The 15832-nt window shown below is 37.6% G+C and overlaps 1 protein-coding gene across 6 annotated transcripts in view; it reads left to right on the top strand.

The window, feature by feature from the left end:
- The window catches only part of Cnot4 (CCR4-NOT transcription complex subunit 4), a 146481-nt gene that overhangs the window by 94093 nt on the left and 36556 nt on the right, over positions 1-15832 (top strand). For 3 of the 6 annotated variants that reach the window (XM_008823464.2, XM_008823462.2, XM_008823466.1), the window contains exons 5-8: positions 957-1058; positions 1756-1881; positions 6190-6314; positions 13670-13727. In XM_008823464.2, coding sequence (XP_008821686.1) covers positions 957-1058; positions 1756-1881; positions 6190-6314; positions 13670-13727 — 411 coding nt within the window. Of the gene's footprint in view, positions 1-956; positions 1059-1755; positions 1882-6189; positions 6324-13669; positions 13728-15832 lie in introns of all 6 variants that reach the window. The other 3 variants (XM_008823463.2, XM_008823460.2, XM_008823465.1) reach the window with 1 other exon arrangement.

Below are 15832 nucleotides of genomic sequence, written 5' to 3'. Positions count from 1 at the left end.
ACAATGTAGTGACCTCTGTTGGTGGATGGGAAATTTTTTGATGTTCATTTCATCCCTCTAGGACTTAAGAACAAATTGATAGAATAGGGGGGAAAGAGTAAAGTAAACATTTAGTGATGGACTAAAGGAGGGGGGTTAAGTCTCTTACTGGGCAACCTGATAATTACATAATTACTTATAAGCAGTAATAGTTTTAGATACTGGAAACTTAACAGAGCATCTTTGTTATACTGGCATTAGCAGAAGACTCTTACAGATTGCATTTACTTTTGAGAGAACATAATTTGATACAGTAACTTTAAATATAACTTTTAATTTAAATTTTAAACTTTTTTGTGACTTCGATGAGCCTGTCAGATTACTTTAAAAACAAAACCAAACCTATCTGAAGATGATATTTAACTTATTTATGTTGTAGTCTACTTATAACCAGGCAAAGTTCAGATATGATTGCTTTTAAGCGAGCTAGCAAAAAGAATAGTCTTTCATCAAACCTGACTACTACTTCTAATTGTTATTATCATTATTAACAACAGTAATACCAGGTGTGGTGGTGCATGCCTTTAATTCCAGCACTTGGGAGGCAGAGGCAGGCAGATCTCTGTGAGTTCAAGGTGATCCTGGTCTACATAGTGAGTTCCAAGACAACCGGGCTGTCTCAAAAAGACCACAGAAATTTTTTTTTATTTATATCCAGGTGTAGTGCACACCTTTAGTCCCAGCACTTGGGAGGCAGAGGCAGGTGAATCTCTGAGTTTAAGGCCAGCCTGGTCTGCATAGTGAGTTTGAGGCCAGCTGGGGCTGCAGGGAGACCCTGTCTCAAAAAGACAAAAAAAAAAAAAAAAAAAAAAAGAACACCTTTAGAATTCCCTAGGCAGGCTGCAAAATAATTTTCTTTCTTTTTTTAGTATCAGTCTGAAACTAATAACAGTGGGGCGGGATGTTTTTCACTTTAGGGTCCGAGTGCCAGTGCTTATGTAACCTATATCCGGTCAGAAGATGCTCTCAGAGCCATACAGTGTGTCAACAATGTGGTGGTAGATGGCAGAACACTTAAGGTAATATGTTTCTCTTGATTTTTCCTGTCAAGGAAGAAGGGATATGTTTTAGAAAGCAGAGGAGTGCCCAATTTACAGGGGAACTTTGAAGACACTTAAAGATTGCCTTTTAGGTTCCCATACCAACCTTTGATACCCCAATTACATACTACTGACTTAATTAAGTAGGGTTCTGTTTTATTTACTGGGTAGGAATACAAACATTATTTAGGGAACAATCCTTCAAAGATTTATAACTTTTACACTTTTCTAATTTTGTGAAAATGCTTTTTATCAGAAATAGGTAAGAGTTCTGATTTTGTGTCAGTAAATACCTGAACTTTGGCTCAAGTTTGAGTGAGTGGTCCCACCAATGATGCTTTATGTCAGTAGAAGGGTGGTGTAATTAGAAGAATCTGCCACCTTCTGTGCTCAACCCTTTATAAACCTGGAGCAGAGCTTTCTCTTCTGATGTCTGGAGAAGAGTTGAGCATTCGGATTCTAGAAATGTGTTGAGATGTTCTCTTTAGCTCTTCCACAGACATCATCTGTAGTACATCCTATCAGGAAGAGCTCAGGTTCCTGGGTCTCAGCTGTACTTCTCGTTTGTTATGTCTGTGCCTCATTTTAGGTGAAACAAAACGCTAACCACAGAAATTCTCGTTGTGATGTCAGTTCCTGTTCTGAGTCTTCTTACCACCCCCTCTTCTTCCTACAGGCATCTTTAGGCACAACAAAATATTGCAGTTACTTCTTAAAGAATATGCAGTGTCCAAAGCCTGACTGCATGTATCTACATGAATTGGGGGATGAGGCAGCCAGCTTCACAAAAGAGGAAATGCAGGTAGTAAAGTCATGTGAATTACCAGTTTAGTACAAAAGGAATTATTTTTTTCTTTTCAGTTAAAATTATAAAGACAAGAACTTAAAGATTTAAGCTTTTGAAAATCTGGTACCACTTTAAAGCAGCATTTTCCAAAGTGTCCCATGAAATCTCTGTTCCGCAGGACATTGTTAAAATAAAAATAGGTCTGTGGTCAATGAAGAAAACATTAGATTAATAAATAAAAACAGAATTATTTATTGTAAGACTTTTCAGAGATTTTAATGTGACAGCATATAACCAAGAGACAATTTAGTTGACCAAAGAAATCACTTTGGGAAATACTACTTTAAGGAGCATGTCAGCAGAATGGAGGCCAAGGAGGTTCCCCATCATTGTCAGGGTGTTTTTGTTTGTTCATTTTGCTCAACATCTTTTCTTTATAGGGTATTCTAAAAGATAGTAATCTGTCTAATGATGCTGATAAGCTAACATTTATATACAGTGATTCTCCTTTGAAAGTGTCCACAGTATAATCATTATCCTCTAAGAGGTGAATTGAAGGCTTAATATCCTATCTTCTTTTTTACGTTTCCTCTTCTCCTGTCTCCTTTCAATTTGTAGTATAAACATGCTTTTACAAGTAAAAATGTTGACCATACGGCATATTAAAATGAGGATTATCCCAAAGCACAATGCTGCAGTTCCCTCAGATTGTTGCTGTGGACTTTTGCAGGAATACTTCTCATTGAGAAGGTGGGGGGCATTCATTGCTACTTTTTATTCCGAGTCAAACTAGAGAAAATATGAGATTCTTTAAAGGCAGATTGTTATATAACATGAATTTTTATCTTTTTTGACTTGGAGTTAATACAGATTCCCGTTATAATAAAATACATAGGTGTTTCTTGACATTATTGTCTTTGTAATTAAATAACTTAAAATTAGGTCCGTCTGATAGTCAACAGGGTAGATGAGATACTTATATCTTTTTCAATTAATACTTTTTAAGTTGTGCTTTTGTTTGTGTGTGTGTGTTTTTTTTTAATTAAAATTTCTTTCTTTTGGGGGAGTGGGTAATGTGTATGCGTGGGTAGGATGGTGTATGCCCCTGTACAGTGCAGTCACCTGAAATGTGCCTGTGGTGACCAGAGGTCCACATGGAATGTCTTGATGTCTCTCCACATTTTTTTTTTAATTTTTATTTTTATTTTTTTTTGGTTTTTTTGAGATAGGGTCTCCCTGTAGCCAGCTAGCCTCTGGAACTCACTATGTAGACCAGGTTGACCTTGAACTCACAGAGGCCTCGAGTGCTGGGATTAAAGGTGTGGGCCACCATGCCGGCAAGCAGGTGGGTTATAACGTGAGCGGGAGGGAATTAAAGCTAACTCTGCTTTAAGCTGGTGAGGCCCACAGGCTTTGGGGGAGAGAGCCACAGTTCACTGTTCTGTGCATGAATTTCTTCTTTCTTCTTTCTTTCTCTCTCTCTTTCTTTCTTTCTTTCTCTCTATTTTTATCTTTTTGAGACAGGGTCTCCTTGTAACACCAGCTAGCCTGGAACTCACTATGTAGACCAGGTTGGACTTGAACTCACAGAGATCCACCTGCCTCTGCCTCCCGAATGCTGGGATTAAGGCATGTGCTGCTGTGCCTAGTGTCTCCATGTTGGTTTTTTTTTTTTAGACAGTCTTTTGGTTGACTTGAGACTCCCTTATTGGCTGGACAGCAAGTCCTCAGTATCCTCCTGTCTCTTCCACTCCTGGAAACCTGGCTGGGGTTGTTTGTTTGTTCATTTGTTTTTGTTTTTTTTTTAACACAAAAAACAGATCTCAGGCTCTCATGGCAAACACCTTCCCAGCCCTTGGGTTAATTTTCATGAATGCAATCTAGGTAGAGCCATTTCAAACTGAATTTTAATTAGTATACTTAACACTCATATCATTACAGTGGAAAGTTGTTAAGGAATTTCCAAGTCCAACTTGATCACATGTAAATTATTATTGAACAATAAGAGAAAAATATATGCACAGTCTGTTTGAACTTACTTGTGGAATTTTAGCTGCCTGTATGAACTGCCCTAGTAGTCATTTACATATCAGGTTGAGCTCTGTGGCTCATGAAAGCCATAATATCTCTGGAAGTAATAATTACAGAAAGAATTATGTAGGTGACTTATGTTTTAAAGATGTAAAATTCACTTCTAATTAATTTTTTTTTCTTAAAATGTAATTCATATTATTATCTCAAATTCATCTTGCTCTTTTTACCTGAACTTACAACTTACTTTAAAGGGGGTTTCTTCATTGAAATACTTTACAATATAGAAAGAAAATCTAAATAAGTTATATCATGGCAAAAATAAATTCTTTCCTTTTTACTATGCAACTCAAAGTTGAGTAACAAGCAAGGGCGTCAGAACAGGAAACAATGCAGTGTGTGTGCACGATTCAGTTGCGCTCAGTTAAGTGATGCTACCCTCACTTCATATGGTTGTTTTGTTTTTGTTTTACTCTCTTGATTTTTGTTTTGCCACAAAATTTTGTTTTTAAATCATAGTTTAAAAATAGGTACTATTTTCTCGGGAGGCAGAGGCAGGCAGATCTCTCAGATGGAGGCCAGCCTGGTTTATATAGCAGTTCTAGGCCAGGTCTGGCTACAGGGAGACCCTGTCTCAAAAAAAAAACTACTGTCCATGTAGGTAAATGATGATGTCTTTTCAGTCATGATATGCGTGCACAGTAGAAGGTTACTCAAAAGTTATTTGCTTGGCATTTATTCTTGATTATGATCAGCTCTACCGTAAGTCTGCCTCACCTTTCCCATAATGTTTGTGACATTGCCTTCTGATAAAACGCTGTTCCAGCTAGAATAGGTAGAGTAGTTCCTTGTACACAACACATTCTGGCAAATCTTTGTGAGGCCCACAAGCAGAGTGTTTTAGGGTTTCCAGACTATGCAGCTTCTGCTACAGCACTCTACTGTCTGTTGCAGCACTCTATTCTGACTCTGAGGCAGGAAAGCAGTACAGACAGTATGTAAATGAATGACCCTGATTGTGTCCAGTACAAGTTTAAGGGACTGGCTATACACTGCTCACTCTAGGATTTAGAGTTTAACATTCATTAAATTTTATTTCATCATGGGTAGCGGGATAAATAGAGAATAAAAACAAGCTAATGGAGTTTTTACCTAATGTCAAGATAATGAAGAATATAATAAAACTGTGAGTATGTTATTAATCTCTAAATGAAACTGGAGAACTATTGATAAGTTTTGTGAAATCATCAGATGTTCTAGTTTCATTCTGTTGCTGTGACAAACACCATGACCGAAAGCAACTTAGGGAAGGAATGAGTTCATTTCGCCTTACAGGAGTCTGGTCCATCCTTGAAGGAAGTCAGGGCAGGAACTCAACAGGAGCTTGAAGCAAATACCATGGAGGAATGCTGCTTGCTGTCTGGCTGATCTGCTTATACACAACTAGCTTTCTTGTACAGCCCAGGCCCACCTCCTAGGGATGTTACTATCCACAGTGGGCTGGTTTGACATTCCTATGTCAATTAACAGTTAAGACAACCCCCCACAGATATGCAAATAAGCTGAACTGATCTGGGAAATTCCTTAATTGAGGTGAGTCTAAGTTATATCAACTGGGACATCAAAAACCTCATCAATGACCCATTAGAGGACTTAGTTACAGAAGAGAAGCTGAAAGTAGTTTAAAGTTTATTATATTTATTATAATGTTTTCAGAAAATTATTAGCTGGAATTTGACTCCATCTAGAATTTGTGTGTGTGTGTGTGTGTGTGTGTGTGTGTGTGTGTGTGTGTATGTGTGTATACACACATATGCAACAGGACATGTGTGGTCAGAGGAAAGTTTTCAGTTTTGGTGAGTAGGTTTTCTCCTTAATTTACCATAAGGGTTTTTGAGGATTGAACTCAACCTGTCAGACTTTACTCACTAACTAAGCTATCTCACTGACCCTTGGAAGTAATTTATAGGCCTTCTGGTATAGTAAAAGCCTTCTGGTACATTGATCTAGTGAAATTGTTCTCTACATAATATGATTTTCTGTGTGATAAAGGAGTTGATGAAATGCCTTCATTTATGGAATGTATGTCATGTAACTTTGTTGAAATAACTTTCATTGATCTAGAAAGTTTTGTAGCATCATTCTCAAAGGTGTTTTTTTTTTAACTTTATAAAAAAGCCTTTTATGTTCTATATAAGATAGCTTTGGTATTAATAACTCAGAAGATAATCAAGCATTTTATACCAGACATTTTGTGAATCCCACTGCAGTTTTAATTTCTTCTTTCATTAGGCGGGTAAACACCAAGAATATGAACAGAAGCTACTCCAAGAATTATATAAATTAAATCCCAATTTTCTTCAGCTATCTACGGGTTCAGTTGATAAGAATAAGAACAAAGTGACACCACTGCAGAGGTATGATACGTAAGTACTGATTAAATGCTGATGTTGGTGTGATCAGATGTCTTGCCCTTATATCTGTATCTGTCATGCTTTACACACTGCATCATTTGGGGTAGTCTTATACAAGGTCTAACATTTATCCACACTTTTCAGCTATATAGCAATGTCAAGTCACGGTTTTTGAGTCAGAATTTTTGTTGTTCAGTACTCCCTTTACCTCTTGATGCCTTTGCTTTGGACACTGATTTGCAGACCTCAGTGAGCACTGGGAATTCCTCCCTTGTTGAAAGGAAATCATGGAGCTGGTTGCAGTGCTCTCTTTACTAAATTCTAGCACTTGAGAGACTGATGCAGGACAGTCACAGTTTGAGATCAAAGTCTGGGCCATACAGCAAGTTCTAGGCCTGCTTAGGCTACAAAATGGGAGTGTCTTGGAGTGAGGGTTCTTGTTAGGCAAGGAGTGGTAACACACACCTTTAATCCCAGCACTCTGGAGGCTGAGGTAGGCGGATCTCTGTGAGATCAAGGCCAGCCTGGTCTACATAGCAAGTTCCAGGACACCAGGGGCTACAGGGAAACCCTGTCACAGCCCCCCTTTCCCCAAAGGCTCTTTTCACTCAATTCAAGGTTTTCCCCTGGCATAATGAAAGGGGAAAATATTGTAAAAGCAAAAGTGGGCAGTTATCTGAAGTGTCATGTATTGGGGATGCAAGTATTCATGCTGTTTCGGGAATCACTAAAGTGTTCTGTCCTCTGAGGAGAGCATCAGATATTCACAGTCATACTTTTGGGACAAAGTAATTGCCCATCAACCACTTCTAACATGGTTTGGGTGAAAGATATTGAATCAGTGCTAAGATTTATAATTTTCAGTACTGAGTATCATTTTGATATGGAGATCTTTATTTCTTAGACTGTACTTCCTTAGGTTATAACTTGTCAGAAACTAATGTAGTTAAATAATAATTTTAAAAATTTTATTATATCAGTTTAAGTGATCTTTTATTTAATGTCTGACTTTAAATATTAGAGTCCAGTGTTTATTTAGTGAGAAAGAACCAGTTTTCAGATATAGCCAATAAAAGTTACATGGATTATTGTTAGAATCTGTTTCTTTAAAAAAAAAATATATATATATATATATATATATTTTTGTCTTTCCTGAGACAGGGTCTCCCTGTAGCCCCAGCTGGCCTGGAACTCACTATGTAGACCAGGCTGACTTCAAACTCACAGAGATTCACCAGCCTCTGCCTCCCGAGTGTTGGGATTAAAGGCATGTACCACCACGCCCTGCTCAAGACATATTCTTGTGTTTAAAATTTTAAAACAATGCTTATTCTTTCTGATGCTGAACATTATTTAAATATTAAAGACTTTAAATTTAAATGTTTATTTCTTATACACTTACACATAGAGGTATCTGTGTGTAGAGACATATAAGTAGACTTAAGAACAAAAACATGAAGTCACTGAATAGTAAAAGATGTGAGATTTATTTGTATCAAAGTTCAAAATAAAAGCTTAAGTGCAAACATATCTTTTGGGTTGAACAAACTGGTTCTCTCCTTTGATCATTTGTACCTGTTCTTTCTAGGTGATGAACCATGTGCTATTGCTCATTGCTTTCCACTTCTGTAGTGTGTGGTGTAAGAATGAGTTCGTTGTAGTAAACATTTATTTCAGATGCATACAACATTTACATATGCCTTTGTTCTCATTAAAAGTAGTTTTTCCATATGATTAAGTTGCTTTGAAATGATGAGTGCTAGTGCCAAGAGCAGGAAGTGAGGACTCCAGGCAGCTGTGATCTGTAGGGATGTGGTATTTCACATTTAGAGCTTTCATGTAGGTGGAGACATTATTTGTACAACAACTGATGGCTATAAAAGGAATAGTAACTCACTAGGCTGCGGTGCTAAGGACACCGAGTAGGCCTAGTTATAAGAATCATAGGGCATGCAGGGCTGGAGAGATGGCTCAGCGGTTAAGAACACTGGTTGTTCTTGCGAAGACCTGGGTTCAAATCCCAGCACCCACATGGCAGCTAACAACTGTCCATAACTCCAGTCCCAAGGGGGTATGACAGCCTCTTCTGACCTCCATGGGCATTGCACAAACACAGGTGCACTGACTTACATGCAGGCAACACACGCATACAAATAAAATGAAATAAAATAAAAAGAATCATAGGGCATGCAAGTCACACAGTGTAGGAGGTATTACTTGATATGGCTCACCCAGTCCCTGTGGGAAAATGTAGATATTAAACTTTAGACTGAAGTGAAAGGAAGAAGAAAATGAAGATTAGATCACAGTAGCCCTGTGTGGTAGTTGTTGTTATCATTACTACAGATAAGAAAACTAAGTCTTAGAAAGGTCAAATATTAACAAGTATTCCATACAAATTAGTTGAAGAGATCAGATTCTGACCAAAATCTTTCTCACTTTGAAGACTAAACTCATTAGCTCACTCTGCCTTAGTTTAAAAGGTACAGTTGGGACTGGAGAGATGGCTTAGCAGTTAAGAGCACTGGCTGCTCTTGCAGAGGACCCGGGTTCGATTCCCAGCACCCACATGGCAGCTAGGAACCATCCATAACTCCAGTTCCAGGGGAATCTGATGCCCTCTTCTGACCTCCGTGGCATTGCACAACAGGGGTACATTCACATACATGCAGGCAATATACTCATCCACATAAAATAATAAAAAATAATAAACTATTTAAAAATATTTATTATTTTTAAATTATTTATTATTTTTAAATAAAATAATAAAAAATAATAAATTTCTTTTCTTGGATCTTTTTGAGACAGGGTCTCCCTGTAGTCCCAGCTGTCCTGGAACTCACTATGTAGACCAGGCTGGCCTTGAACTCACAGAGATCCACCTGCCTCTGCCTCCCAAGTCTTGGGATTAAAGGCTTGTGCCACCATGCCCGGCAATAAAATATATTTTTGAATATTTCATTTATTATTTTTATTTTATGTGTGTGAGTGTATTGCGTGCATGTAAGTGAGAGCATCCATGTCGTGCAATGCTGTGGAGGTCAGAAGAGGGCTTCGGAGTCCCCTAGAACTGGAGTTAAGGATGGTTTGCAGCTGCCATGTGGGTTCTGGGAATCGAACCCAGGTCCTTTGCAAGAGCAGTCAGTGCCCTTAACCACTGAGCCGTCTCTCCAGCCCCGCATTGTTTTCTTTAAGAAATAACATGATTATATTGAAAAAAACTGAAGGGTAAAATTATTTTTTTTTAAATATTTATTTTTATTTTGTGTGTGTTTGAGTGTATTGCTTGCATGTATGTAAGTGAAGGGTACAATTCTTAAGAAAAATGGCTAGGAAAACAAAATTGATATCCCAATCAATTTAATTCAGTTAAATGAAACAGTATCATAATTATATGTAGTTTGACTGGGAATCTGTGGGACTTCAGGTTTATTAGGGTACAAAAACTGTAACTTCCAGGAAATTGATACTATTTTAAGCTTCTCTCAACCACAGATTGATGGCAGTAGTAGATTGTCTAGTAAAAATATTGAAAGGAAAGCTTACATAGGAATTTTTCAATTTTTGTTTCATGGAGAGGAAATATATATATATCTGTTGTCGTCATTATTTTGTGGTGCTTGTGTACTAGGAAAATACTTTTATACTGACCAACACGCTCATCCACCCCACCTCCCTTTAAAAGGCGTGAGTGTATTCTTACTGAAAATTGAGTGTGCTGTCTGATAGAGTGAAGGTACAGTCAGAATACTGTACTAATTCACTAGAATGAGAAAAATTACTGTATGAATCCTCTTCTCTGGATTCCCTGGCATTATTTGGTCCCCCTAAGACTCAGAAAAGATGTGGTCTGTAGACATTGTGCAAGAAAGTCTCAAGCAGAGCTTGTTTAACTTCAGTATTAAGGATAATTTATTCTTTGTGCCTACTTGTGGTTATTCAGACTTTTTTTTTTCACTTTATGTTAAATAGACCTAGAGGTTATGAGAAAACCAATTAAAACATTTGCCCAGCTACAAATACTCCAGGCTTACTAAGTCTTTTTTCCTTGCCTGTGAAGAGCTAATTGTGCCACTTAAAAGTTCACCATATTTTAATAGCAAAATAGTAGTTTAAATATTGATGTATATCTGAAGCCTGTGTAAAATTAAAATGTATCCTATGAAAGCAAGTTTTACCTGTTAGTAATTTAAATGTATCATTTGTGGGAGCAAGTATTTAAGTGTAACTCAAGAGTTTTTAAAGACTGATAAGCATGAAAAAACTCAAAATGAGTTCATCTAAATAAATATGAAATACATTTATTTAGAAAAATATATTGTGTATATGTGTGTATAACAGCAAGCCAGTGAAGTTTGGAAATGTCCGCTTTATTGGCATCTGTCTTTATGTAAGTCGACCTAATATTTAAAATGTAACTAAAAATATAATGACTTTTTATCTTTTGAATTTGATGAGGGAGCTAGACCCTTTCAGCTTTTTCCTGTGCCATCTTTAGCCACCCCAAATGAATTTTTCTTTCATCCTTCTGCTTTGTAATTGTCTTACACCTAAAAAAAGTTTTTTAAAAAGTAGCCATGAGACTGGTTTCATTAATTTGGTTGACATTGCCACTAAGTAAAAAAGGGATGTAAAATTCCAAGTTAGAAAAGGGCAAAACTTGTCAAGTGTTTAAATAACCCAGCAGAGGCCCAGCTCTGTGACATGTACTGCTTCTTTACAGATAGTTTTTTTTTAATTATTTTATTTATTATTTTTATTTTATGTGTATGTGTGTATTGCCTGCATGTAGGTAAGGGCACGTGTGTCATGCAATGCCTGCAAAGGACAGAAGAGGCTGTCAGAGCCCCTGGAATGGGAGTAACGGACAGTTGTTAGCTGCCATGTGGGTGCTGGGATTCGAACCCAGGTCATCTGCAGGAATAACCAGTGTTCTTAACTGCTGAGCCACCTCTCCAGCCCCTACAGATAGTTTTAAATTTTAGCTTCTTTATCTTTAAAATAAAGCATTTCTATTGACTTTGATCCTGCTAGTTGTGAAACGTAATAAGTTGAGAGACTTCATCATGTCCTTCACTTTTAATTTCCTCTGTTGCTGGGCTCATCATATACCAGGTTTTCAGTTCATCTAATTGAGTCAGAATCTCTAGAAATGATGACAGGATATTCTCTATGCTTTACATAAGTAAAATAAATATACATATTGGTGTTAATTTTAAAAATATTTACTATTGGCCTAGAACTGTAGAAAATTTTAGCAAAAACTATGAAAACTTGCTTATAAATTTTTATCTCAGGGCTGGAGATGGCTCAGCGGTCAAGAACACTGGTTGTTCTTGCAGAAAACCTGGGTTCAGTCCCCAGCACCCACATGGCAGCTAACAACTGTCTTTAACTCCAGTTCCAGGGAATCCGATGGCCTTGTCTGTCCTTGTGGGCATTGCATGACATGGGTGCACTTACCTATATGCAGGCAATACACTCATACACATAAAATAAAAATAGTAAATAATATATTAAGAAAAAATTTTATCCCCTAAGATTTACACACACTTTCTGGGAATTATTTGTGTGTGTGTGTGTGTCTTCATGTGACTGCTCATGGTGGAAGGAGAAAACTGACTGGCAAGCTTTTGTCTCACCTCCACATGTCATGTATGAATAAATATAAAAAAAATTTCTTTTCCAAAAATACTACTTATTTCCACTGGTCTCCTCCTTCTGGCCTCTGTCTCTTTTTCTATCCTTACTTTACATTTTTGTTCAAACCATCTTTTTTATTTCAACTAATTAGCTCCCTGTTTGATCCAGTCATTTGATCTGTGCTCTTCTGCCTCTAATGCTGTCTTCCTTTTCCCTGTCTCCTGTAAATGTGTAAATCTTTTTAAAGACCATAAAACCTAACAGTTTCTGTTTAAGCAATTTAATAGCTAACTGTAGCAGACAATCTGCTAGAATTAAGCATATCTGTCAGTGTCTCTATAGAAAATATACCAGATTTCTGACTGGGCACTAGCCCTTAAATTTGTTTAGGGCAGTTAAATGTGGTACCTGTTTGTAAGGCAGCTTTGCAGGGAATAATATAATTTTGAGGAATCTGTAATTTAAAAAAAAAATTTATGTGTATAAGTGTTATGCCCGCATGTGTGTAAGTGCACTGTGTCACGCAGTGTCCATGGAGGACAGAAGAGGGTGCTGGATCCCCTGGAACTGGAGTTACAGATGGTTGTTAGCTGCCATGTGGGTGCTGGGATTCAAACCCAGGTCTTCTGCAAGAACAGCCAGTGTTCTTAACTGCAGAGCCATCTCTCCAGCCCCTGATCTAGTAGTTTTTATAAAACTATATCTTTTTTCTCACTTGTGTATGAGTAATAAACACATATGCCATTTCCAGGGTTAGGATTAGTGTACATAGAAGTATTAAAGAAATTTTTGGCTCTTAAAAACTTGTAAACATGGGGACTGGAGAGATGGTTCAGCAGTTAAGAACACTGTTCTTGCAGAATCCCAGCACCCACATGGCAGCTAACTCCAGTTCCAGGGGATCCGACAGCCTCTTCCGTCCTATGCAGGCATTGCATGACACGAGTGTACTTACCTGTATACAGGCAATACACACATACACATAAAAATGATAAAATATTTTTTTTAAAAATCTGTAGACATTTCAGTCTTCTCCCTCCCCGTCAAACACATATAAAAATGAGTTAATCACTGTTTCAAACACTACAGTGAAGGATTTTTATCACATGCACAAACCTAAATGGCACATTAAGATTTGTAATTTATGGGACTGGAATGATGGCTCAGTGGTTAAGAGTACTAACTGCTCTTGCAGAGGACCCGGGTTTGAATCCCAGTACCTACATTGGCTAAAAACTGTCCCTAACTCCAGTTCCAGGGGTCCGATGCCAATTTCTGACCTCCACGGCATGAAGATTTGCAAATTATTACTTGGAGCAGTATCTGGTTTAGTTTGGTTTGATTTTTCCAGTGCTGGGAATTGGACCAGAGCCTTGTATATGCGAGGCAAGTACTGTACCATTGAGCTACATCCCCAGCCTACCATCATATCTAATGTTTTAAGCAGTTCTTTTCTCTCCCTCCCCACCTCTCTCCACTCCCTCTTCATAAACTGTGATTTCAGTCATAGGTTTTGGGGACAAATTAGAATGTAAGTTCCTCAAGGGTAGTGACACTTTGTGTTCTTAACACCTAACTAATGTCTTACATCACAGAGCCTCAAAAACCATTGTTAAGGTGGTAAAAGGCTTGTTTTTCTTTCTTTGGGGAAGCTTATTTTTATTGTGATAGAATGATTTTACTCTTCCTTTTATTCAATTTGTTTTCTTTTACAGCCCCATTGACAAACCTTCCGATTCTCTCAGTATAGGGAATGGTGATAATTCCCAGCAGGTAAGATTTGGATAAAATATTATTTCATTAACCTATCATACCCTGGAAGCAAGATATTCTCTGCATGTAAATTTTCCAAATTGAAAAATACCTTAAATACTGATACAGTGATAAACAACATTATAGTTAACATCTTTTCTGCATAGAATATATAGAGCATAATTTAATGCTTTCTTAATAACTTAGAATTACCTTGATCATCACTTACTATTGTACTGTTTGATAATAACTAGTGTCAGAGTCTGCTACAGTAACTGGTCTTTTTGATTCCATACAGATATTCCCACGTAGCTTGCCTTCGTTGAATGGTGTTTATTGTTTAGGCAGCCCCCTTCTCTGTGCTGTTAAGTGCAGTCTTTCTCTATCAACTTTCCCCATTTTCTCCCAGATGACCATTGACTTTGAAGCTATGCATCCAGTGAGCTCTTCAACATTGTCTTAACTATGGAATTGTACAAGGGGTTGTCAGTAGAGCAGACTCTGTCACTTTGTTTCATCTTTTGCTAGATTTTCAGAGATGGGGTGAAAGGGTAGAGGGATGTACATAATTAATACTGGAGTAATCACCTGTGTGGACATTTGTGGAGGCTAGAGGTTGACATTGTGTCTTTCTATATTGTTTTCCCATCTATTTTTTAATGAGTTTATTTATTTATTTATTTATTTATTTAGTGCTGGGGGGGTGCATGTAGCCAACACACTGGAATGGCGGTCAGGACAATTTGTGGAAGTCATTCTCTTCTTTCACTGTGTGAGTCCTGGCACCTCAGCTTGAACGCAGCTTGTCATACTTAATGGCAAACAGCTTTACAGGTTGAACCATCTCACTAGTCCCAGCCACCTGTTTTTGTTGTTACTGTTTGTCTGTTTTTCCATCAGGGTGTTTCACTGAACCTGGAGCTTAGCACGGCTAGCCTAGTTGGCTAGCAAACACCTGGATTCACTATGTCTCAGCCTCCTGGCACTAGGGTTATGGGCATGTTACCTCCATGCCCAGCTTTTTTATGTGGGTGCTGGAGATTAGGTCCTCATGGTTGGGCAGTAAGCACTTTTTCCACTGAGTTATCATCCTAGGCTCTCGTACACCATCGTAGATTGTTAAAATAAATATATTTCTTTTCTTTTCTTTTCTTTTTTTTTTTTGTCTTTTTGAAGCAGGGTCTCCCTGTAGCCCCAGCTGTCCTGGAACTCACTATGTAGACCAGGCTGACCTTGAACTCACAGAGATTCACCTGCCTCTGCCTCCCAAGTGCTGGGACTACAGGCGTGTGCCACCATGTCCAGCTTAAAATAAATATATTTCTAATCTCTTGTATAAAGAATGGCTAGTTTCCTACAATGTAGGTGAAAAATTTACAGATTTAAAGCAATGTTTTTCTAAATGTATTACTCACAAATTTCATAGAAGACTTTGAAAATCTGTGTATAACCTTACATATTTTGAGTTGATACTAATTGTTTTTACAAGTTAAAAGTAATTGTAAAAGATGTAATTTTCAGTATATAATCAGTGTTAATATATTTCTCTATTTTGATTTTTGAGACAGGTTCTCATGTAGTACAGACTGGCTTTGAACTTGCTATGGAGCCAAAACTGGCCTTGAACTCCTGCTCCTCCTGCCTCCACCACTCAGGTGCTAGGGTTACAGACACGTGTAACCATTCCTGTCAGTAGTTTTCCACAAAAATGCTGTATTCCTTTTCAAAGAAATGTCTAAGCAATTTACTATTTGGTACTATTTTGATCATGTCATGTTTTGATAATGATTTTCTAGTTTAGAAAATATTCAAGTTGGGCTAGAGAGATGGCTCAGTGTTTAAGAGCACTGGGTACTCATGCAGAGGACCTAGGTTCGATTCCCAGCACTCACATCACAGCTAATAACCATCTTGTAACTCCAGTTCCAGTCGAATTGGACCCCCTCTTCTGACCTCCTTGGGCATTGCATGATATGGGTGCACTTACATACATGGAGGTAAAACACTCATACACATAAAAATGATAAATAAAATATATATTCTTTAAAAAGAAAATGCTCAAGTTCTTCAAAAGTTGGAAATTTTATATCATATTCTTTTCTTGAAAGAAATTTTGTTTCTGTTTT

Source organism: Nannospalax galili, unplaced genomic scaffold (genome assembly GCF_000622305.1).
Source record: "Nannospalax galili isolate Female #2095 unplaced genomic scaffold, S.galili_v1.0 scaffold307, whole genome shotgun sequence".
In the NCBI taxonomy this organism is placed as follows: Eukaryota; Metazoa; Chordata; class Mammalia; order Rodentia; family Spalacidae; genus Nannospalax; species Nannospalax galili.
Note: the sequence above shows the minus strand (reverse complement) of the source record. Positions and strands in the feature narration are given on the sequence as shown.